Consider the following 26,232-nt stretch of genomic DNA (forward strand, 5'->3'; position numbering starts at 1 on the left):
GCCAAATTTCATAAAGTTTTTACATTGTTGCAACTGGCACCCCACTAATGTTTTGCTTAGCAAATATTTTTGTTTGCTTTCTGAAATTTAGCCCTTGTCACACAAGGCATGTATGTTGTGTATTAAACAATAGTGTCCTGTGCCTTTAAAGACACTGGACACTATTGGTAATAGTCAAAGGCCAGTCTTCTCACTTGGTGTATCTCAACATATGCATAAAATAACAAATCTGTGAAAATTTGAGCTTGATTGGTCGTCGAAGTTGCGAGATAATAATGAAAGAAAAACACACTTGTCACACAAATTTGTGTGCTTTCAGATGCTTGATTTTGGGAACTTAAAATTCTAAATCTGAGGTCTCGAAATCCAATTCGTGGAAAATTACTTCTTTCTTGAAAACTACTCCACTTCAGAGGGAGCTGTTCCTCACAATGTTCTATACTATCAACCTCTCCCCATTACTCGTTACCAAGTAAGGTTTTATGCTAATAATTATTTTGAGTAATTACCAATTGCGTCCTGTGCCTTTAACATACGATTATAGAAAACAACTTGCAATATGATGAACAATAAGTTTTTCTATTTCAGTAAATTTTGTTCATTTTCCCTCCTTCATTTTGGACTCTTGCTTGCTCACTAAATTTGACCAACAGTTTAGCTTATTTTTTCTGTGCTTAGCAAACTTGTGGACATTTTAAGTCTAAATTTGCATTATCAGGAATTACCAGGCCAGTAGTTTGTTTCCCGCTGAGCTAAACTCTTTGAGTTTCAGCCTTGCCTAGGAAATATAATGTGCCATGACATATACACTCAGCATGGATCTGGGGTTAATTACTAAATGTCATGCTTGAGGACTTTTGTAAACCTCCCCAGTGATGACTGTCTTTGGGCAAGCGAGGGGGTACTTCAAGTCATCAATAATGCACTACTGTAAAGATTAATGCTGTTATCAACAGAGGGCAGTGTGGTATTTTCCTGCTTGAACAGTTAAAGCTTTGACTTTCAGCATGTGCTTTGAAACCGGGGATGCCAGGAGGAGGGCTTCATCCCCTCCTTGACCAGTAAATTGTTATTGTTTTCGTCATTCTGAGCATGTTTACCTGGTACTTCTTCTTCTACTTCTACTTTGATACTCTGGTAAGTTTTGCCCTCAAAAGTCTCCGACTAAAGGAACGTTACAGACTTGGTAAGAAAAAAAAATCGTGAAGATCACAGATTTACATAAAACTTACACAGTCTAGTGATGATGATGATAGTAGAAAACATCCCTTGAAATATTTCTGTCTGAAATTTCATATTTGATGAGAAATAAATAATGAAATTTCACGTTTGGAGTTTATCGCTCAGTGAGCATTTTATTCTTCTTTTTTCGATGCAATGCAAAACTTGTAATCGGTTTTTCACTATTCTCTCGTGACCAAGATGGACAATCGATCTCAAACTTCTACAGGTTTGTAAGTTTATGTATATGGTGGATTACATAGAGTGCTTACACTGCCAGCAACTGTTTTGCTAGCAAAACCAATTCTGTAATGTTCCTTTAACACTCTTAAAGTTAAAGCCTCTGTCCCAGGGAATTCTTTTTTATCGTAATACAACCAATAAGAACAAAACTTTAAAAAAAGGAGTACAGTGCCCCAGTTACTTGGATTAGTCTGCCGAAAATTTTGTCCCCCATATGAAAAATTAACATGGGCTGAAGGAGGATGGTTCAAAAGAGGGCGCTATCACAGTTTGTACACAGTTCGCCGTATGGGGGACATAATCTCCTGCCACACCCTCCAGGGCAAACATTAAAACTTTAACTTACTGTTCTGACACTTTCTTCTTCAATAGCCCTCACATTTGAATCAGTCATTCAATTGTTCGGAAAAGTTTCCGTATGGCGCTACCACTTTTTCATTTGATATGAAATAATATAGTATCTAATTTACCTCAATGAGATATCCCTTTTTGTAAAAATGAGTGAAAAAGTGGTGGCACCATATGGAAAGTTATCCAATTGTTCTACTGATTTGGGTAGTTTCGCTTTAAGCTCACTAAGTATTGAGTTGATAAGGAATACATTTTTGTCAATCCTGGCTTTTTATCAAACAGTGCACATGAGGGCTCCCTCTGGTGGTGATGTTTATATTTAATCAGCCGTAGGGGATTATAACTGTATGGAAATAAAGGACTGTTTGTGTTTATATTTACCCAACAATTGTAGTATTTTGATCCTACACAAACCCCATGAATGATTTCCCCTTTACTATAAAAAAGCTGTGAAACTTTTAAGTATTTTTGTTGTGTATTTGTGGGTAACAACACAAATTATTACTAAAGGCCCGGTCCCACTACAGCGATAACTAGAACAATAACGATCACGACGCAAAGAGAACGCATTCTATTGGTTGAATAAGCATGTGCATATTTTGCGTGGAGCAATTCAACCAATAGAATGCGTTCTCTTTGCGTCGTAATCGTTATCGTTATCATTATTGCTGCAGTGTGACTCGACCTTTAGTCCTTAATCAGGACCATCTTTGTGAAATCGTAAACATCATATCAAAATATTGTGCCATTATGTTGCTGATGTCAAGTTTTTTCCCAACACTGTACACACATCCTTGTAGTGTTAAACTTACTGTGTTTTATTACAATTTTTTTTTTTTTTACAAATTACAAAACAATTCATTTTTTACTGTTAGGTATCTAGCTTTGTAATTTTCTTCTTGTTTTTATTTTTAAAGTTTTATTTTATTTTTTTAAATTTTTTTAGAAATAAGCCAATCTTATGTACAAAGATATACAAACGTTATATCCCATTATGCATCCTTTGATCACTTCATAAAAAGAAGAAGAAAAAGGCAATTGCCGTTAAATTAATCAAATAAAAGTTATAAAAGTTAACTGGCCAAATTTTAGCATGGTCCTATGATTATATTTCAAATTGCACATTAAACACAGAGCAAAAGTCAAGTTATTTACAAGTGGCATGCAGCATACATATTTTACATTTGTTTTTCTATTTTACACAAACAAAATTATTTGTACAAAAATGTTGTCTGTTTCTAGGGTAAAAGGGTTCAATTGTTAATAGAAAAAGGAGGAAAAAAAACCTATATATTATTAGGAATTTTTTCTGTTGAATACAAAACATTTTTTGGTCTTGAGATAGTAGTTCATGTGGAGGTGAACCCGAGACACATAATCTTCTTGTCGGGGTTCGGGAATCTTTTTTAGTTTTTTAAAATTCACACACAACTTTAAAGCTTTCTTGATTTTTCTGCATTGTTAAAACTAGGAATACTAGCAAAAAGGTTAGAACAAATCCCCTAAAAAATTATTCTTTTTGTTTTTATAACTCACCAGGAGATTAATAATACTGATCTGTTTTCCTTTTTTTTATTCTTAATTTCTTATTCTTTTATAAACTACTGGTTACGATATTTCATGAAGTATAATTTCTCCTTCGAAGTACTGTTATCCCAATTTTATTCTTCTTTTTTTTAAACTAACTGTTTTTTTTAATTTAGATGAAGCTATTCTGTTCCTAAATGTTTAAGAATTTTTTCAAAGACTTGTGTTTTATGGACATGGATTGGTCTACATTTTGGTCGTTCAAAAAAAAATATCTAAATAGGAACTTAAGGGAACTAAACGTTTGCAAATTTGGGAAAAGATTCAGATTTAAGAAACAAAACATTGTTAACACATGTCAGACATGTTATGAATTATACAATGGGAAGTTTTTTCATAAAACTGTACAGTCATAAATTCCACAGTAAAAGTGATGGTACAACATTTGTTTTGGAAAAAAAGACAAAGTGGTCCAAATCCACTACAATTTTGTGTGTGAAAATTTCCTCTAAACAAATCCTTTAGAAAATAGAGTACATGGGTCGATTTCACAAAGAGTTATAGGAGTCTGAAGGCTAGCCCTAAGTAAGGACGAGTAACTCATCCCAACCCATGATAAGACTAGTCTTACCTCTTTTAGAAATCAACCCCAGAACACTTAACATTTTATATTTGTTGGCATTCTTAAAAAGTTGCACTCAAACCCCACCTTAACCCAACCATAGGTGCACTGCTCAAAACATAGTCTCTGTTAGACTATAGGCCATGTAACAAATGTTGTACACTCCAAGGCATTTTCTGGCAGGCAAGATAGTACACTGGTCTTATGGTAAACATTTTACACTTTCAGGCCTGTTTCTTCACAGAGGCATCAAAGGTCATAATTGCCCACATGCCCCCTGGGCCCAATTTCATGGCTCTGCTTTCCGTAAGCACAGAATCGGCACTCACAGAAGCAGGGAATTCTGTGCTGTTGGCAAGCCTATTTCAAGGGGTAGCGGCGAATTTTGGCGTCTGTTCGTGCGTACTCCCATGTTACTAGGCATTCTACGCTTACAAGGCTAGCTCAGAAATTCGGCGCTTGCAGTTAAGCGGGGAATCGTGATAGAAGCGCAGAATTTGGCGGTAAGCAGAGCCATGAAATTGGGCCCTGGTAATTGCCTTGGTGCCCTTGAAATGCCCCAGTAGAAATTTACAATTTCCTCATAGGGTGCCCTTCACCAAGGAGAAGATGCCTTGGTGCGTTTGCCCTTCAATAACGAAGCATACAGGCCTGCAATTCAAGAGTGATACAAATACAGCTAAACAATTTTTGAGATATGTCCTCTTTCTTCAAATGAAGAGCTGAGAGAAAATCAGACAGTGCAATCTCCATGAAGTAAAATATTTGATATTTTGTTAAATTCAACTGTGTATTTTTAAATCGTACCTGCCTGAAGTCCAGGCCGTGTGGCGCTCGTGAACATGTGAGTCACAGTTTAACCTGGTCTCAATGGCTATTTACTTATTTATTAATTTATTCATTTATTACTTATTTATTTAACTTTCCATCTTCAACACCAATGTTGTACCTTCCCATAAAATTTGACGATAATGATAAAGAAAAAATCTCAAGGCACACGATTGTTGCTCATCTGCGTTCGAAGACGCAGACATTCCTTCATTGTCTGTGGCATGTACCACTTGCATCCGGCACCATCTTTGATACAACGTGAGAAGTCCACCTCACAGTTCAGATCATGGTTGTCGAGCATGTGACCAGAGACATTCCAGATGCAGGTGTTGGGTGTGGTTGCCTGACAGTCGCCGTGGAAACAGGGTTTTATCTAGAAAGCGGAATAAGATTAAGACGAGTATAAGTCACAGTAGTGTAGGGGTGAAGACTGCAGGACTTGCAATTGCAAGGTTGTAGGTTCAAATCCCCTAAAGCTAATCTTTTGTTTCACAATGACTACAATTAGTATTGTCGTCCGTCTAGTTACTGAATCATAGTTTCTTGGTTTGTGCAATTCATAATCATAGGCGCCAAACCAATTGACTATTGCAGGCTTGGTGTTTCTATCCTCTTGACCCAGGGGTCGATTTCACAAAGAGTTAGGACTCATCTTATCTCGAGTTAGGACGAGAAACTCGTTCTAACTTAGGATTAATCTGCATGCTACAGTGCAGGGTTGAGATTCGTCCTAAGTCATATGATTAGTCTTCAAAGTTAGGAAGAGTTTTGTGAAATCGACAGCAGTACTGCTTATCAACAAAAGCACAAGACTGAACCCAAAACTAGACCTGCGTGCCTGTCGTGTTGCTTACCAGCATACACACTGATTGTTTGAGGCCAGTCAGGGTTTTAGGAGGTTTATTTGAAAGATAAAATGTGGAAGTGACATATGGCCTAGCAGTTAAGAGCACATAACTCAAGCTCTGCTGTATCTGATATGCAGAGTGTGGGTTCGAGTCCACTTGTTTCCTTTAGCAAGACACTTAACCATTGCTCCGTCCTTTGGATGGAACCTAAAGCTGTAGGTCCCATGTGTTGTTATAAAAACTATGAACGCATGCAAAAGACCCAGGACCATACTAAAGCGCAAAGAGAAGGGGTTCACCCCGGTGTGTCTGGCAGTGCGACTATCTTCAATCGTGAAGGCTGCTCTAGAAAGCAAGAAAGAAAGATCTATTTGAAACAGTTTTGGGGGAGTTGTTTAGGTAGAGTCAGGGCTGTTGCTTTGGATGGCTTTTTGTTGCCTGAGTAGTAGTTTTCTGCATCATCGACTCTTGATGAAAGTGGGATCCAATACCTCAATTCCGCTCTTCAGCTATTTTCATACAGCTCCTCGGCAAAATACCAAATTGCGTACCTCAGAAGAACTTTTCATCGGTAAAAAAATTGCTATTTTAAAAGATACTAAAGGATTAAATATACAACTCTGGTGTTTCTGATCAGCAGAGTGTGGGGGTTTGAATCCCCAGCCGTGACACTTGTGTCCTTAAGCAAGACACTTAACCATTATTTCGTCCTTCAGATGTGACGTAAAGCCGTTGGTCTCGTGTGTTGTGTAACGCATGTAAAAGAACCCAGTGCACTTATCAGAAAGAGAAGGGGTTCGCCCCAGTGTTCCTGGCTGTGGCTGCTGTATGCGCCGTAGCACCTTGTAAACCCTTATAGAGTGCTACATAATTGGGTCTCAGAATTCATCACTGCAATCTTTCTGTAAGTTTGTATATACTCAGCGCCTTGAGTACCTTGTTTGGTAGATACATGCGCTATATAAGACTTTGATATTATTATTATTCAGGGCTGTATGCTTAGTTTTTGAAAGGGCAAGGGCACCAAGGAATTTTACTCTTGGTATAGGGCACCTTATGATGAAATTGTAAATTTGTACTGGAGCATTTCAAGGGCACCAAGGCAAGTATCAGGCCTGATTATTATTATATTTCAAAACCTGATTCTCCATACCTGGCAAGAGTCGCAGTATTGCTTGTAGAGATGTCGGATTCCCTGGCGTTGTTTACGTGTCAGCTGATTGTACTTCAGAACCCAATCGCACATGTTGATTGTGTACATGTCTTTCATTCTACGTCCTATAAAATCAAAATAGGAAAGATCCCTTTACAGGACATTGTGTGCGAGTTGGGAGGAAAAGGGGTTAGTGAGAGACTCCTCTGCAAAAAAATTATTTTAGGAATCTTTTGTTCCATTGTGTAGAAGTCCCCATTATGGGTGCGTTTGATTTTCAACGCATGCTGTAGAACCTATCTGTGTACTCCCATTGTTTGAAATTCATTTTAAAAAGGGTTTTTAGAGATGTCCCCAAATTTTTGTCACTTTGTCAAACCATTCGAATCCCTTTTACTGTAGGGTTTTGATACCTTTTGCACATCAAGTTTTGGGTTACTACTCACTGTGAATAAAGATATTTAACTGTAGAAGTTTCAGCTTCGTTACTCGTCGAGTATTCGAGAAAAAAAGGAAAAACCAGTGAGTAGTGTTTTCAGGAGAGTCGCGTATATGTTGTACATGCTAAACTTATTTCCGTAACATTGTTTTACTCATTTCTCAAAAACTAAACACCTCATCAGCAGGTAATATTTTAAGGGAAGCTTTCTATCATCATCTTCAAACCGTGTCAGTTTAATGTAAATCTGTGGACATTGTGTTTTGTGTTGTGCACAAAGTACCCAGACCCTTTAAAGACACTGCCAGTCTTCTCACTTGGTGTATCTCAATATATGCATAAAATGACCAACCTGTGAAAATTTGAGCTTGATTGGTCGTCGGAGTTGCGAGATAAGTATGAAAGAAAAAAACACCCTTGTCACACGAAGTTGTGTGCTTTCTGATGCTCAAATTCTAAACTTGAGGTCTCGATATCAAATTCGTGGAAAATTATTTCTTTCTCGAAAACTACGTCACTTCAGAGGGAGCTGTTTCTCACAATGTTTTATATTATCAACCTCTCCCCATTACTCGTTACCAAGTGAGGTTTTATGATAATAATTATTTTGAGTAATTACCAATAGTGTCCACTGCCTTTAAAGACCTCAGATCACTGTCCATAGGTGGACACTCACACTCATTTTCACTCAAAGAGAACTCACCAGTCATTACGTAAACCTCATCCTCTTGTAGTGGCATCCCACACGTTTCTCCGAGACGAGACACTAAGATCTCGGTGCGCTTTGTGGGCCCACTCATTTTCTCTCCCCCTTTGAAGATCTATCTCGATGCGTACTCTGTAAACCTTCATGTTTGGGATGGAGGTGTGGCTGCCATTCAGTTTCATCTTTGTGTCGTTGTTGTCTGGCACGACCTTCGCATCTGGTAGGATTTTACCTCGTATCACTGAATAGTGAAAAAAAAGAAAAATCGATGTTGTTTTACCAGGATCATATTAATTTAGCAAAGTTATATCTCCTTATCTCGTCTCCACACCGCCATTTACTGAACCATTGTTATTGTGTTTTCCTGTTTTTTTTGTTATGTCCGTGTCTTTTCATGTGTAACTAGTTTATGTGCCTTCAATGAGTTCAGTCCATTCTTTGCACTTCGTCTTTCTCATGGATATGTATGTATGTACACAAATGCGGGTCGCCATCCAACAACTTGCTTTGAGGAGACCTCCTCCACTTAATCTATGTTTTTTTGTTCACCTGTAAAGTCTTATTTTGTTATTTTAAATAATTGATTGGAGGATTTGTATTGTTAATGACCTTTATGATAATCAATTGTGTTTTAGATTGAAACCAATTATGGCTGGAATCTCTACAGCTTTGTCTTGAACTGGTGCATATAGGTTTCTAAATTGTCTTCCATTTTCCCCTGGTAAAGGAAATCTGGTCTGCTAGACTTATTGCTGAACACAAATCCTAATAGTTTGTATTTTTTTCACATAAACACTTCAATAGCTGTTACTGTTACTGTTACTTGTGGGGTGTCGTGGCCGAGCGGTTAAGAGCACCGAATTCAAGCTCTGCTGATTCTGTTCAGCCTACAGCACTTTCGATTGTAGAAAGCATTTTGAAAACATTTCACTTTGAAGTAATGAGGAGACAGATACCATTTTTTATGTCCCGAAATTTGAATCTGAGAAGTGTTACTGTCAGGAAACGGTTCTCAGATTTTGTATTCCGATTGTTCCTCTGTGGACAAAATTCTCCTACTCGCGACCACGACTTTTTGAAATGAAATTTTCACATGTTAGTTTTCATCTACATTTATACACAGTTAAAACAATCAAACATTCCAAAAATGAGACTTTCATCAGTTTTTTTTCCACAAAAAAATTCTTGAAAGTCCCAAGAGAAGTTAAGTTTGCTTTGCATGATTTAATCTTCCTCCCCCCCTCCCCCTACTTGTAAGACCCCTCCAACGTGGCCATAAAAACCACTACTGCACAGGATATTACCATAACTTTGTTGTCATACACCGTCTTCATTTGTAAATTAGTTCACATCTTATCCACAAACCCAGGCACTTGCGTTCAATTTACCCCCCCCCCCCCCCAACGGAATTGGGACTACCATAACACAAAGTCTATCGTCCAGGAAAACAAAGGGCCCAATTGACAGGTGCTACACATTACATCAATACCTCCACTCATAACATCTGTGCCACCTGCCTCTCTTATTAGGGTCACTAATTCACTGTTCCTGAGTTCCTTTAAAGACCCAACATTTTTTTCTTCTTCTTCGGTCTCCTGGGTTTTCTTGTTTGGGGGTTTAGGGGGATAGGACGTTGGATGTGTAGTACGGTTTATTAACTTTTCTATTGATTGAGCTCTTGTTCAATAATAGATCAATTATAAATGTCCGAACTTGTCTCATAGCTGCTCAGCTGAGTGCTGGATAGTTTAAATGCCACCTGGTTATGTGTAGTTTTAGCTCGGGAATATTTTATTTGGGGGGGGGGGGGGGGGGGGAGATCAAAATTAGTTGCATAGGGGATTAAGAGCTGGTGGAATACTGGCTTGTTTTGCAGGACATTCTGTAGGGACTAGAACCAGCAAAATGTGGTACACATTAATTTGCAGGAAATGTGTTGGGCTACTAAAGTGATTTTTTTTTTTTTTTACTAAAAGTTGTTCCACATGATGACTTTTTTGTTGCCCAGTTTCTGTTATCCACATACATGTACTTTTGTTTTATTCACACATGAGCTATATAGAGTGATAGTGAAACACTCTTTCTTTACAAGACTCCAACCCTCTTAGATTTTCTTATCGAGTTTAGTTTGAAGACACTAATTTGTTCTGTCTGTTTGCCATTTTGGACAGTATGACCTCTGTTAAATTGGTAAAGCCGGGTTTTGCGAATGCGATTGCGTTACGAATTTTGACTACACTATTTTTGAAGTTTGCCACAAATAATAAGCTAGTTGAGTTGTGCACACCTCCTGTGAAATGTTTGCTGCGAAAACAGCTGTGACGTCAAAATTTGCTTTGCATTCACAGGAAGTATGAACCGAGCTCACAGTTGTGGGTCTATGCATCTTTGTCTTTCAAATGTCTGTCCCTGTCTTTTTGAAATGTTGTCACACTGAGGTCTTAGAAAGTTGTACTCACCAAAATCAGCCCTGCAGAAATGTTGCTGGGGATGCATCGGCATGCACACACAGGCATCTCCGATGTGACTATGAACAATCACAGTTACAAGAATAACGTGGAAGCAGCTCATCAGCATCATGGCATCTTCTGCTGGGATCTCTTCTTGAAGATGATAAAGAGAGAGAGTGAATAGTGGAGCTCTTTCTCAGTGCATGTATTTATCCTGGGATGTAGGTGAGGGAATTAGACCAATGCGTCCTTAAACCCAACTTTTTCAAAACTGTCAGTATTTTTTTACAGTATGGATCTTGAACCCTCTTTATACCCCCTGCTCCTGAACAGGAAGTTGTTCGTAGTAGACTGTCTCTAAGCCCGGCCCCTCGTAGTAAAACAAGGGAAAAGGTAGTGGACATCACATCCTGTCATGTGACCTTGGCTCGTCCAATCACGCTTCATCTTAATCGTGACGTCCTATTGGTTAATTGCAGAGTCTTCCGTGGCGGGAACTAGCTTCGTAGGTTACTTTCTGGCGTAGCGCCAAAACGGTCCCTTGTTTTTTCGTCTTCTGATGTATCAAGTGTATTCCTTCAGGGGTCCAAGATGAAAATGTGTTCTGTTTTTAAAAGGGAAAGTACGTAATTTTCTTTTGTAGGAGTTAACTTATTACACTCCTCCAGTTGTCATGAAACACACCATGCAACTAAACTTTAAAAGTTCCATCAAGTTGAGTTATCACTGTCTCCTTTTGGTGAAAAAAGGAAAGATTGATGTTGCAACGATTGCGGCATTCAAAATGAGCAACCTTAACATTTCTGGGTATTCAGATGCCTTTTTTTGAAGATTTATTTCTCTGGAAGATTGTTATTAGTATGAACTTTATAATCAGTGAGCTTAATAAGTTTAACCTAGAGCAGGCTAGTCGGATCTTTGAGACCAATTAATAACTCACTCCGCGGTAGTGAAGTTAATAATGAGAAGTCCCTGCGATCCACTAAGCGACTAAAAAACCCCAGCTGATTTCCAACCTCCTTCCCGCAGGTAGTACTTAATAAGCTCATTTGACATTTGTTTTTTAGAACTAAGTAGTCTCCTGAATCCTGAAATCTACTCACAGCAACAGTAGAAAAAAACAGCAAGGTGTTGTGGCTGAATTTCCCATCGGGGATAATAAAGTGAATTGAAGACAAGTTCTCAAGAACAATATACATGTACATAAAATAGTAGCTTATAATATGCAACGTGTAATTCCGCAGACTGATAATACATTTTTTGTTCAATGCTTTTCTTTATTGACAGGCGTCTTAAAGTGCCTGCTGTCAATTTTTAAGACGGGTTTCTAAAAGTTTTTGAAGTATGAGACATATTTATGTAGCACAATTAGAGTGTACAATGTGCTGCTGTGCATTCAGCAGCCGCTGCCAAAAACAATGGGGGCAAATCCTCCCCATTCTCTTAGCAATAAGTAGACTCTTTTTTCCTTCTTCTGTGCATTAAAGGAACACATTGCCTTGGATCAGTCGAGTTGGTCTTTGAAAAGCAATTGTAACCGTTTGTTATAAAATGCATATGGGTGGAAAGATGTTGTAAAAGTAGAATACAATGATTCACACAAATATGCCTCGAAATTGCGTGGTTTTCCTTTTAATTTTGCAAACTACACGGTGTTAGGCGACCGTGTTAGGCGACTGTGTTAGGCGACGAGCTAGAAGGAAAACCGTGCTATTTCGAGGCATGTTTGTGTGGATCATTGTTTTCTACTTTTACAACATCTTTCTAACCATACGCATTTTATAACAAACGGTTACAAACGCTTTTCAAAGACCAACTCGACCGATCCAAGGCAACGTGTTCCTTTAATACACAACATAAGGGATCTCCCGCTTTAGGTCCCATCAGATGGATGAAGCAATAATGGTTGACTGACTGTCTTATGGACACAAATGTCAAGACCAGGAGTGGAACCCACACACTGCTGATAAGAAACACAGGAGCTTCAGTTTACTTAATACCTCAACAAACTGTAGGCCCCGCTTCGCTTTGTTAACCTTAGGAAACGCGTGACTGTATTATGATAGATATGTTTGTCGGAAGTACCAGCCAACAATTTGACATCAACAAAACCTACTTTGTGATCACAACTGTTATCCATAATTGAAGAAAGAGGGGGGGGGGGGTGAGAAGTAGAAGAAAACAAATTCTGAGCATTAAGAAATAACATTTGACATCCCTTTTATGATCGAGGAAACAACGGTGGGACAAACATCCTGTGGGGGTCACATTAGTTGGCCCCTCGGAAGATCCCATCTTAGACACTTGTCATCTTGCAAGGAATGCTCTTCAATCATACTTATTTTTTAAAGATTAAGTTCCATTTTTCTGTTTTTGATAAGCGGCTGATGTTAGCTGGGCTGCAAGATATTCATACACCCCCACCACAACTGCTGTTGTAGCTGGTCCTTTGTTAGATTCACCTACACTATGTGACACTGTGAATATACTGATTCGCTTACATCAGGAGTCTTACTTAAATAAAGGCACTGGAAACTTGATAATTACTCAGTGTTGATAGCATCAAACATTGTGAGAACCGGCTCCCTCTGGTAACTTAGTTTTTGAGAAAGAGGTAAATTCTCCCTTAAATATTTAAAGACTTCAGCCAAAATTTTCCCAGATTTGCTATTTGATGCTTATGTTTGGATACACCAAGTATGAATACTGGTCTTTGGCAATCTCCTAAAGTGTTCATCGGTGCCATTAATAAAGCATGAGTAAATACCTTGTCTAAACTTCACATGTATTATATGTCATTTCCTGAAATTTCAAACTCCATGTTTAATGTTCTCTGTATTTCAAGTCGATATTAACAGGCGGAAAGCAGGCTAATTAAAAGCATAAATGTTTTCAAGTATGGCCTTGGATAAACCTGTACACCAGATATCACATTTAATTTGTTCTTCTAGATGGCACTTCCTCCCAGCAATTAACTGTTTCCTTAGTTTGCTTCTTAATAAATAAGATGATAGGCCTCTCTTGCCCCTGGTCAATATGCTACTGAGATTTTTATTTACTTAAAAAAAAGTGTTCACATTGAGGATACAACTTTCGCAGAATATATTTATTTTGTTTTTTTTACCCATACAACGATGTGTTAGCACTGTACACTCAGTACTTTCCCGAGTCCTGTGAACAAATATCACAGGCAAATTACTCGGGTGGGATTCAAACCCACGACCCTTGCAATTCTAGAGCAGTGTCTAACCAACTAGACGACCGAGGTTGCCCGGTAGCTAGAGGCAGTTTGACGTAAACTGTGGTGCGATCCACATCTCAATTTTGTTATGTTTTTTAAAACAACCCTCTATTTTGAAAAACATTTGTTTGGAAGCACGCCCATTCCCCCAAACCATAATTACATTAGCACAAGCCAAAATTTTTCCGCTAACCCATGAAATCACTTGACGTAAGCACACAACCTACCCTGCTTCCACAAGCGCTGTTTATTTGGTTACGGTAAGCAGAGCCTTTTGTCACCCACACACTCTTGCGTTTCTGAGATGAACAGCTACTCCAACAGCTTTGATTCCACGTACTGCATCTTATTGGAACTCCTGGAGTGCTTTTTTCCATCCATCCTACAACCAAGACTGTTTTAAGAGGAATATCAATTCCTACTTTCAGATCCCCAAGTAATTTTCATCTGAAAACTTGTCCTCCTGTAGCCCCTTAAGACTGGCTTTTTAGCCTTGTTTGGGGAAAACTTGCATATAGTGCATCAACCTTTAGTTGTTGCGGGCAATACTCCTCCGGCTGACAAACTTTGCAGCGAAGGGTCCTTGGAATTAACCCATCAGCACAGGTGCAAGAGGTCAGGCCATGGTCAGAGTGTCAAAGCCCAAATGAATCATGATTTTTAACTTCTGTAATACGCTTAGAAGAGGCTTATTTGTGTGTAATTGTTGTATCAACAGAATTGAGATTTGTCAATTAGGGAGAAACAGGTGTTATAGCTATGAGGTCGTCTTTACGGGTTGGTTTTGATCCTGTCGTTTATTCTGGTCCTGCGCCCTCGCTGTCAAGACGGGTAAAAGTCAAAGTGAAGTGGTTAACACCCTCTCAAATTGTGGCCGTTGCCTTCGGAAAGTGAATGTAGACACCTCAAGTAATAAACCACAACGGAAGCTGGCTGGGTAAACAGTTATGGGTTGAACAAAAAAAATATTGACTAGAGCGGGAGTTGAACCTGTGACCTCTGTGTTAACGTGCCAGTGTTCTACCTATTGAGCTATCTAGCCCTATGTCGACAGTGATCTCTCTAGTTTGCGTCTTTGTTCAAGGGTTGCCAGTAAGAAGCCATTAAACCTGTAACTGCCGAGAAGCCAGCAGCCGATCTTCACGAAATGCTAGGATTAATCCTATCCTGACTCGTCCTAACTTAATAAGGGTTCAATGCATCCTAAACGTCTTCGGAAACGGAGCTTAACTTGCCTAAGTCCTAAGATCAATCCTAAGTTAGGAGGAGTTTGGTGAAAATCGACATCAGGGATCCCACCAGTACAAAAGTGGGAACTGTTAGCCAGGGGATCACGACAGTAATGCTTCTCATATTCAAATTTTTGGGGTAAAAAACTGATATAATTTTACATAACCACATTACCTCAAAGTGAAATATTTCTAAAAATGTTGTATACCGTCAAAAGCTGCTGTAGGCTTGTAACCAAAAGTTTTAAAACCGATTACCAAATGTATACCTTCCCTTTAAGAAGTGTTTTTTTCGTACAAACCACACAACTTATTAAGGATGTTCTCCTGGAAATACAAGGTCATACTGCTCCTTTAACTTGTTGACAACGGCTTTGATTACTTACTTCCTCTGAGATGTGTTTTCACAAAATGAAGTTGTAACAATATACAAGGGAAGTTGATTTTATTCCGTGCTTCACATGATGGCTGCAGTGTTTGCAACAGATAACATATAGAACTGACACTCTGACAGTTGATATAGAAAAATTACTGTATTTTGGTCTGTTTGCCGCCTGTATAAATACAGATGGGCTTCAATCAGAAGCCATTTTAAATGCTACTCCCTGAAAACAAAGATTTTTATATGAGATCGTAATCATGTTGGAGCACATGGACTCGATCAAAGTAAACAGGAATCTACAAGCGCGAACCCATGAGAAAATTAGAGTCCAGTATAGAAATAAAACTTCCTGAATCATTTTACAGCTCTATTGAAAGAAGTGTTGACCAGAAGTGATAACAAGAAACAAGCTCCTTTTTGTTTCAGGTGTTGATTGTATTCTAAGTGGTGCCCCTTAGTTGACTCTGTCTTGAGTTTATTTCCCTTCCACTTTCTCTTACTTTCTGCAACTAATCAGCTTGAAAAATAATCATTTTCATTTCAATTCTGTGCTAAATGTTGGCGTCGTTCCAAAAGTGTGATCACCTGATTGCATGTGATTCTGGAGTACCCTATTTACTCATTCATTGACATCTGCCTTGTTTTCATGATCATTTCACTATCTCATCAATATTCACAGTTTGTTATTCAAAGCTCATTTGCATATGTGATGTCACATGCACACTTTTGGCCAATCACAGTTTTCTCTGACATTAATTTTTCTTTCTTGATTGATTGTGTTGCGAGTCTCAGGCATCAAATAGTTTCTCGCTGTTGTTGGAGTGCTTTCTTAAGCAAATGCTTTCCTTTCACTCTGGCCAATGAAGGTTGAATTCTATTAGCATCAAATTCAGAGTAAACATCCTATTTATTGTTTCCTTTTTACCCCCCCCCCCCCCAACAAAAAAGCTATGAATTGTTTCTTCTAAAACTGCATCAATACAAACTTTACAAAACTTTTGCATCATGAGTGCATGAACAGTTTCTAAAACCCCTTTTTGTTATTGCGACACCAAACTCTCTGTTTAACTCATAGCTTTAATCAAACCTGTAATATAATATTAACTTTGACTAAACCTAATCTGCAAATCACTATAGTAAGAACAAAATTCAGATTGGTAAACCGGATTACCTAATTTGAAAATATCAAAAAGTAATAACTCCATTTGACTCCTCTGTTAATTTTCTTGCAGTATCTAGTCAAAATCCGGCTCCTTGTAGGATTAATAGTCATGTCTTATAAATGATTCCTTTAATAGAGGAAGCGCTAAGGTCAAGTTCAGTTTTGTGTTGCACTCATTTTTTAATAGATAGAGTCCTAATGAAAGTGAGGAAAGATAACAAATCTCTACAGTAAATTTTTATTTTAACTGGCGAAATTGGAAATGTGACGTTAACAAACCTCAGAACAAATGGGTCTGCACATTTCAAAGAGAAATTTGTTTTGCCATCTTAAAGATCAAATGCAATGCAGCTCTGATTCAGGATTGAACCAAATTTATCTGTAAAAAAATGTACATGTGTAAAAAGAAAATCATAAAATAATTTTTGGATTATAACATCAACTTGTACTTGAAGGGTATTAAACACAGTGGCACTTCAGTCTGCTTTAAGGTAAGGTTAGAGACTTGTTACGTTTTCAACTGCAGTATAATTTATATCCATAAGAACTCTTTCTATTTGGACAGTGAGTGGTTAACCCAAACTTAAATTTGACCTTAAAGCCTCCCTCTTTCAAATAAATGTTGTTGGCATTAATCATTTTTGTTTTCTTCTTCTTCTCTTTTTTTCTTTTTCTTGGCCATGCACTTCACACCTATAGACCCTAAAGTCAGGACAGTGTCGCGCACACATGATGCAGGTGATGTCCTGTTCTTCATCTTGATGTTGCCATTTTTGATTTTTGTTTCGTTTTTCTTATTTTCTTTGTTGGTGGTGTTTTAAGTTTGAGAATGCAGTAATTCCAAAAAGGCTGTTCTGTGACTCAACCATGGCTGTAACAGCACCGGTCTTATTTTGGTTTCTAGTAAAATGTAGGCTTAAAATTTTTTGTTTTCAATATCTTTTTAAACTTGCACTCTGACATTTATCTTTAAAAAAAAAAAATTAAAACAAATTAAAATCAAAGTCTTATAATGCGCACGTATCTACCAAACAGGGTACTCAAGGCACTGACTATATACAAACTTTCAGAAAGATAGGTTATTGCAGTGAAGAGACCCAATTATGGGTTTACAAGGTGCTACATTTTGTAAAATAAATTGGCAAATTTTTCAGTTGTAAAAGAACAACATCCGGACCATACACAAACTCAAAGTTTCTTTTGTATACTCTAATCCTTATTTAAACAAAGAACTTTTTTTGTCAGCTCAATTTATTTTTCTGGGCAACTAATTTGTTCTTAATCAAAACTGGTCACCAAATTTAACATAGTATATTTATAGTAAAGTGTTTCTATTGACTTGAGGTGTTGTAGGTGGCAGAAACCTTTGTCTTTCGTTTTAATGCAACAAGCATGACAAAATGTCCCAAATCGAAATAGCCTATACTTGAATATTTAAAAAGCCTAAATTTTTTTTTCAAAAGCATGAACATCAATTTGCATGGATTGTAAATCATTTTGCATCAACATAGTTTTGAAGTTTATTTTGTCTCATGTTGCATGCAATGTCAGTATATAGGTAATAATGTGAAACGAAGAAATATCAAATTTTGGAAACCTTGGTGGATACATTGTACCTAGAAAACAATAGTCCTAGAAAACAAACCAAGTTGAAGTATGTGATGTGTAAATGTTGTCACAGTTGTGTGTTTTCTCATGGAATTTGTTCCTCTTTGTGCAAGATTCTTTGTTCACTCTTTTCCTGAGCTCATCGCATCTAGATCGTCAACAATGGATATTTGAAAATCAAATGCCCTTTTCTTCCTCCAAAATCTGTGATCAGGGTCACTCTGAGCATTGTCACACCTTAAGGCTCATAAATAACGCAATTGAGTCCCTTTTTGTTCATCTCCAACCTTCATCTTGTTTCCTCTTTCTCTCGTCTCATCCCAAGATGGCATCGGAGGAGCTCTCCTTCAGAAGTTCAATCTTTAAAAAGAGTTTGGAAGGACTATCGAAGGAGTAATGTGTGTTGTTGTCAAACACCAACTCCCATGCTCTGGTGTTTCTGATCGGCAGAGTGTTATTTCGAGTCTCTGTCGTGACACTTATGTCCTTAAGCAAGACACTTAACCATTATTGTTGTGTCCTTTAGATGGGGCGAAAAGCGGCAGGGGCCAATTTCATAGAGCTGCTTAAGCAAAAAATTTGCTTAAGCACGAAAATAGCTCACTTATTTTACACATGTTACTGGCCAAAATGTCATGCCATATACATTGCTTATGACTAGTATTTAGCTGTTGTTTACTTAGTATAACAATTGAGTGGAGTCTTGGCCGGTAATCTGATTTTACTAAGCAATGAATTTTTTGCTTAAGCAAATTTTTTTGCTTAAGCAGCTCTATGAAATTGGGCCCAGGTCTTGTGTTTTGTTTAGAGCACTTAAGATAACCCAGTACACTTATCATAAAGAGAATGGGTTCAAAAAAAAATTTTATTTAAGAAAATGTGGGGGGGGGGGGATGGGGGGGGGGGTGTCTGGCGAAACCCATTGACCTCAGGTAGGTGACCTTTGTAGGACCTGGGTAGAAAACCAATGCACATGTGAAATTCTAGTTCAAGATGAGATCAGAATCGAAATTGTGTTTGGGAAAACATGAATGGCCGGGATAGATAACACTAAAATAACTATCTCCTGCTGATGTGTGGAAAAGAAAATAAAGCAGTTGTCTGAACCTTATATTAAACACTTACCTTTGAATAACAAACTCTTAATCAATCAAATTATCGATCAGTATTGCCTACTTATTTGTATTCTTGTTTGAACCAGTGGTCTGCTTGTTTGAATGATCTTCCCATCAAGGGAACTCGGCAAACTCCCACAAGGGATATAAACACCAAGCTGGCAACAACCAATCTCTCTCATACAAACATTGGTTTAACGTCCATGATTATGAATTACACAAATCAAGAAATTGTGCTTCATTAACTAGACGACAATAGTTATTCTAGTCATTGTGAAATCAGCTGTTGGCTGGGGGATTCGAACCCACAACCTTTGTGATTGCAAGTCCTGCAGTCTAACCACTTGACCACAATGACATATAGCATAGAGCTTAAGTTGTCCTTGCTCTATTGGTTAAAGTATTATAAAAATGAAGACTGACGCCAGAGTGAAAAGACTTTCCACTCAAAGTGCGCTGATAGGTTCAACTTTCACCTTCACATGAACCCTACAGAAGGTTCATTAGACTCATTGTGTATATAAAAGGGGTGTAAGATCGAACCCATCACTGTAAAAAAGATCCAGTGTCTGCATGTATCCTTAAAGACACTGGACACTATTGGTAATTGTCTAAGACCTGTCTTCTCACTTGGTATATCTCAACATATGCATAAAATAACAAGCATGTGAAAATTTGAGCTCAATTGGTCATCGAAGTTGCGAGAAAACAATGAAAGAAAAAACACCCTGGTCACCAGAAGTTGTGTGCTTTCAGATGCTTGATTTCGAGACCTCAAATTCTAAACTTAAGGTCTTGAAATCAAATTCGTGGAAAACTACTTCTTTCTCGAAAACTATGTTACTTCAGAGGGAGCTGTTTCTCACCATATTTTATCAACCCATTACTCGTTACCAAGTAAGTTTTTTATGCTAAAAATTATTTTGAGTAATTACCAATAGTGTCCACTGCCTTTAAACTATGATAAAAATAAGAAGTCATCTCCAAGGGAATAAAAATGTTTCAAGTTTTCGCACCTTTCTCCTCGACCAGTGAAACAACAAAATACTCACTCGTTCAGGAAAAATCACTTCACATCTTGCAATTTGTCTCGGAGCAGCTCCTGGAATCTGATAACTATTGAGCTGAGAATCTGTAGACCTGGCCTGCTTTAATAACTGTTGACAGACGGGTGTGTTTGAACTGGGTTATACTGTCAGGAGATTGTTCATTCATGATTAGTGATACACCCCTTTGTTCCATGTAGAACGGTTCAATACGACAGCATTCTCTTCAACTTACTAACGGTGGCACGGTTGGCTTGCGCTCGCCTCTCACCAATGTGACCCCGGTTCGATTCCCGGTTGGGGCCATATGTGAGTTGAGTTGTGCGGTGGTTCTCTGCTGTGCCACGAGGGTTTTCCAGACTATCCGAATTTCCTCCCTCAGGAAAAACTCAAACACTTTCGATCTTGGCTGTGCTCCGTGGTCATAATGGGTTGATGTGGCTGGCAGCTGAATGCGCCCTTGCATGCCTGCTTCTCGAACACGTTGTAGCCGCGTCCTTCGCAATTCAGCTCTTAGCTGCGAGTAAGGACGATTAGCCCCCCAAGTTATTAATATTAACTGCTCCCTGAGTACTCAACATAGTTTGTTGATAATAGACAAATTGTAACTTTGTAAAAGCTTTACATTTATTCTTTTCCCCTGTAAAGGTATGGCCTGTATCAATGTCTAAATCTCTAATTATGAGAGAAAATAAACTATATAAGTAATAGTTAACTTGCAGGTATAACCATGTAATATTTCTCTTTTGAGGGATTGTTGGCTTATTTAAAAACATCCACTCTTGGTAGCCAGAGGCTGAATTGCGTTTAAAATTACAGAGCATAAGAAAATATGTAAACTATTTTTACAATTACAGAAAAACATTAAAATATAAAAGTATTTATTTGACAAAATACAAGATAGTCAAAGACTAAAATGCAAAGTTAATTTCCACTAGGGAGGCATAACACACCTCTTGCTAAAAAAACTCTGTGAAGAGCTACTATTCATTAAGAATTTTAAAGGATCATAAATAGAAGCAAGTAATAAACAATTGCACTACAGAGCATGCAGCAGGAGGCAAGTTAAAAAATAAATAGCAATTGCACCAGAAACATGAACATGTACATACAAGCAATAAGTTGCTTATTCAAGAGAGCAAAACTCAGAAGACGTCAAAAAAGCGTGAAGAATTACAACTGTATCAACTGCGTTGTGACCGTGCTGAGCGCCCTCTACTGTTTTGTACAGTATACTCTTCTCGTCTTCAAAAGAAAAACAATTACGAAAGTGTGTAGTAAAGGTAGAAGTAGGTTGATGTGTGCATCTGCATGACAAGTTATATAGTAATATGGTAAATATGTTGAACGTCAATGATATCATATAACGAAAACAAAACCAAATTTTTGTTGGAGTGTAATCAAAATTTGCTCATTGCCTTATGTGTTGTTATCTCTCTGCAGTTGGCTACTCCGAAGTTCCCAGTCGTTGTGAAAATTGGCCATGCACATGCTGGAATGGGCAAGGTGAGTCATAATAACATTTTCTTTGGTGTTAAATATTATAGTTGTTATTTTTAATAAGGGAATCAATTAATGGTGAAGAGGTTTTCAACCAGTGGTTTAAACCCGCCGAGGCCTGGTTCTTGATAATTTTACCATTGAAACACCCCCACGTGATGCCCTCTCAACCAATCGGAATGGATAAACTGTCTCAGGTATTTATGAATAGATGTTATAACCTGCATATTTATAACCTGTCATTGCTGTACCCGATGCTAAAATATATGATTGGAACTGCCTCTAGCTACCAGGCCTTCTCCAAGGTCTAGTTGGTATGACACTGCTCTAAAATTGCAAAGGTGGTGCATGGGTTTGAATCCCACCCGACACACATCGGTGTAAGGTTAAAAACCAAAATTAATTTATTATAATTGTCAAATTTCTGGTAATGAAACCAAGGATGCCTCATAAGTAAAGTTAATCACTGCAGCTCACAAGCCTGAGGAAACCTGTGAGCAATGGGTGTTTGCTACATGTGAACCTGAACCACTCTCATGATGATAAACTGTTCTGGGGTCTTTTACGTGCACTGGAAATCCTAGTTCATGGGACCTTCGGCTTAATGTCCCATTCAAAAGACAAAGCAGTTTACTGTTAAAGGCTGTGGACACTAGAGGATCCCGATTGAAGTTGTTTTTCCCACTTTCGTAATGTTGTGTGCGCACACAGAAGCGTTTGTGCGCATACAAAGTGTTAAACCATGCAAGGTCAAAGGGTCATCTTGCAAGACGCTGCCAGATTCTAAAAGTAGGTATCATCTGGCATTATTCACGAGCCTTGAATTGTGATGTCAGATGCTCGGGCTATAGGGAGGTTGGACTGGAAGTGAAGTTAAGGGTTGAAGGAGCTCAAAGTGTCTCTAATTTGAACAGGAAATATCTGCAGCGTTTCCCCAGGGGTGCAGCAACCATCACAAGACCATTGCTCGGCCATTTAAGACACAATGAAGATAGCTCGAAGGAGGTCGAGGTGTTATGATTAAGACATAGATGACTCATTTTGAAAGCAATGTCTCTAGGAGTACAGAGTCCATTGTTCTTGAACTGTTATGTAAACTCTTTTGTAGCCAAGATGTCAAAACAGGCTGACTGGGGCTACTTGGATTTTTATTTGACTTAAAGACACTGGAAACTGTTGGTAGTTGTCAAAGACCAGTCTTTTCACTTGGTGTGTCTCAACATATGTATAAAATAACAAACTTGTGAAAATTTGAGGTTAATTGGTTGTCAAAGTTGCGCGATAATAATGAAAGAAAAAACACCCTTGTCACACGAAGTTGTGTGCTTTCAGATGCTTGATTTCAAGACCTCAAAATCTAATTCAGAGGTCTCGAAATCAAATTCGTGGAAAATTACTTCTTTTTTGAAAACTACATTACTTCAGAGGGAGCTGTTTCTAACAATGTTTTATACTATCAACAGGTCCCCATTACTCGTCAACAAGTAAGGTTTTATGCTAATAATTATTTTGATTTAGAATTTGAGGTCTCAAAGTCAAGCATCTGAAAGTGCACAACTTCGTGCGACAAGGGTGTTTTTTCTTTCATTATTATCTCGCAACTTCGATGATCGATTGAGCTCATGTTTTCACAGATTTGTCATTTTATGCATATGTTGAGATACACCAAGTGAGAAGACTAGACTTTGACAATTACCAATAGTGTCCACTGTCTTTAATGCACTGTTTGCCAAGAAATGTTAGAAAGAATGACTATGTATGAAGCGTGAGGGTTTCCAATTATAAAGAAGCTGAAAGTTTGCCAGAAAACTTTCAGAGCTAAAACAAATTAAAACCTGTATTTTAAATCTGGCGGAACAACACAATTAGCCTTTTTGCGATATGTTGGACTTTAAGAGTGAACTGTTTGGTTTGGGTGTGTACAGGCAAATCTACCCAAACCAAATAGTCTTATAGTATAATGTGTCAACCATATCTCAAAATGGCTTATGAAAAGTACCCACAATAATTTTTCCTGAGTTTTCAATAATAATTTTTTTAATTTGGTTTTCATGCCAGGTTAAAGTATCCAATCACCAGGATTTCCAAGACATTGCCAGCGTGGTGGCCATCACAAGTTGCTATACCACCACAGAATCTTACATAGATTCAAAGTATGACATCCGCGTACAGAAGATCGGCAATACCTACAAGGCATTCATGTAAGCAATTTGCTTGCCAAAATATTTATGTGGGATTGATTGAAGACAAATGTGCTATAGACCGGTGTGGCGGTTTCAACTTTCCGCCGTGTTCAGTTTTCCGAATGACCAACTATGGTAACATTGTGTCATGCGATGCCTGCGCACAGCAAGCGAAAGTAGTCCATTTTTATTGCCGTATTGAGTCATCCATGTTACTCTCCGATAGCTGTCGTGGATCGTATGAGAGAATTTGGTGTGAAGACCAAGCAAATTATCCTGTATTTAACCAGTGGCACAAGCAGTGTGACCTGCTACATGTAAAGATGGGGCAAGAGAATATGACTAAACAGAAAAGAATCGAAATAGAAACAACTTGGGGTCACTGAGAGAACTACAGTACTCGCCAGGGTACTCGCGGCGGTTATTTTTGTTTGGCTATACGTCACCCTGAAAACTGAACACGCCGGAAAGCTAAAACCAATCTGAAATGTCCGGCTACGTCACCCGGAAAACTTAATACGGCGGAAGACTGAAACTGCCACACCGGATTACATAACCCTTTTTGTTCTGAAAAGTCGCCATCTTGTAGGGCAAACCGTAATTGCATCCAAACGCAGACATCATCGAAGCACGCAGCATGCAACATTCCCGGTTTGATTTCTACGGCACATGCACGCACGCACACACACACGCACACGCACAGACGGCATCTTGCAGGGTCGGATATTTGAGCCATGTTACGTCATTTTCAATACGGTCTATAGCAGGTTTTGAATGAACGACCTCCAGATTAATGTGCTGGGGTGGATTTCACAAAAGAGTATTAACACTATCTTATCTTGAGTTAGGACAAGTCCTATCTCGAGTTGGAAGTCCTAAGCTAGGACTAGTCCTCTTAGTGAAGTCGACCCCCATCAGATGCTCTAGCCATTTAGTTCTATGTTGTCAATATTTTTGTTTGAGCGTCCCAGTCAGAAGACAAACCTTCAGCTGCCCCCGACGGTGATCCCCTGAATGCTTCTTCCCAGGGGCCATTTTCATAGAGCTGTTTAAGCGAAAAAATTGCTTAAGCACAAAAACAGCTTGCTTATTTTATACATGTAATACTGGCCAAAATGTCATGTTGTATACATTGCTTGTGACTTGTATTTAGCTGTTGTTTACTTAGCATAACAATTGAGTGGAGTCTTGGCCAGGTATCTGATTTTACTAAGCAGGGAATTTTTGCTTAAGCAATTTTAAGCAAAATTTAGTGCTTAAGCAGCTCTATGAAATTGGGCCCTGGTTATATCGTAAGGGCCAATAATTTTGGGGTGCTTTTTTTTTAATTTATCGAACCCTTTTCTCTTTTTGGGTGGAAAGGTTTCCGAAGGGGGAGGGGCTCCGATCCTCACATCATGGCCCCTTCTGGTTATGCCATTGACATGCACCCTTCTTGTTTAATGCCAGTGGTGGGGTTTTGGGGGAGGGTGGGTTACAAAGCGGAGTGGCAACAATTACCTCATTTCCAAGAAACTTTCGGTGGATAGAATAACAAACTGAGAGTGAGCAATCAAGAATGAACCCCTCGAGCACCTTTTTTGCCAGGATGGGCCAATTTGGTGCTCGGCCCTATTTGAACCCTATTATCATTGAAGTATGATTTCATGCTCATGATTGGGAAGGTCCCCAATTGAGAGAAGTGTCGTGGCCGAGTGGTTAAGAGCACCGAATTCAAACTCTGATGTTCTGATAAGCAGAGTGTGGGTTCAAATCCCCAGCCATGACACTTTTGTCCATTGCTTCGTCCTTCAGGTGGGACATAAAGCCGTTGGTCCCATGTGTTGTATAACGCGTGTAAAAGAACCCAGTGCAGGGGTTTGCCCCGGTGTTCGTGGTTGTGGGGGCCTAATGTGCCGTAGCACCTTGTAAACCACTATAAGGTGCTAAATAATTGGGTCTCAGAATTCATCACTGCAATAACTTATTTTTTCTGAAAGTTTGTATATACTCAGCGCCTTGAGTACCTTTGAGTAATTACTAATAGTGTCCACTGCCTTTAATGCTAACCTGTACCCATATTATTTCTGACAAAGCCAACTTTACCGATTCACATCATAAACCAGATATGATCAGTTTACTCCAAATCTGCAAAAACAGGAAGTCCTGGAGAAAGTACAAGTTGACATAAAAAGGACAGAATAAATAGAAAATCAAAACATGACAGTGACTTTTAAAACTGTTTGTGTTTTTTGTTGCAATTGTTTTGTCTCTTCTTTGTGGGGTGCTTCAACACTCTCTTATCTGTGTTTCCACCACCTTGGGTTTTCTCGCATGCATGTTGCTGCAACTGCGAGGGGCCCCCATAAATTCTTCCTTAATGACAGCCAATTTCC

At 38.5% G+C, this 26,232-nt stretch overlaps 2 protein-coding genes across 3 annotated transcripts in view; one reads left to right on the forward strand and one right to left on the reverse strand.

Moving 5' to 3' along the window:
- The window catches only part of LOC139954456 (synapsin-3-like), a 288,306-nt gene that overhangs the window by 243,919 nt on the left and 18,155 nt on the right, over positions 1 to 26,232 (forward strand). The window contains exons 7-9 of one of the 2 annotated variants that reach the window (XM_071954258.1): positions 17,105 to 17,143; positions 21,618 to 21,680; positions 23,733 to 23,875. In XM_071954258.1, the coding sequence (XP_071810359.1) occupies positions 17,105 to 17,143; positions 21,618 to 21,680; positions 23,733 to 23,875 (245 nt within the window). The remainder of the gene's footprint in view (positions 1 to 17,104; positions 17,144 to 21,617; positions 21,681 to 23,732; positions 23,876 to 26,232) is intronic. The other variant, XM_071954261.1, reaches the window with a different exon arrangement.
- Positions 3,446 to 10,701, reverse strand: LOC139954464 (metalloproteinase inhibitor 3-like). The gene is given in 5 exon segments (XM_071954269.1): positions 3,446 to 5,168; positions 6,797 to 6,921; positions 7,939 to 8,056; positions 8,058 to 8,182; positions 10,401 to 10,701. Coding segments are annotated over 5 exon segments (705 nt in total). The 5' UTR covers positions 10,522 to 10,701; the 3' UTR covers positions 3,446 to 4,952.

This window comes from Asterias amurensis, chromosome 2 (assembly GCF_032118995.1).
Source record: "Asterias amurensis chromosome 2, ASM3211899v1".
NCBI classification, from domain to species: Eukaryota; Metazoa; Echinodermata; class Asteroidea; order Forcipulatida; family Asteriidae; genus Asterias; species Asterias amurensis.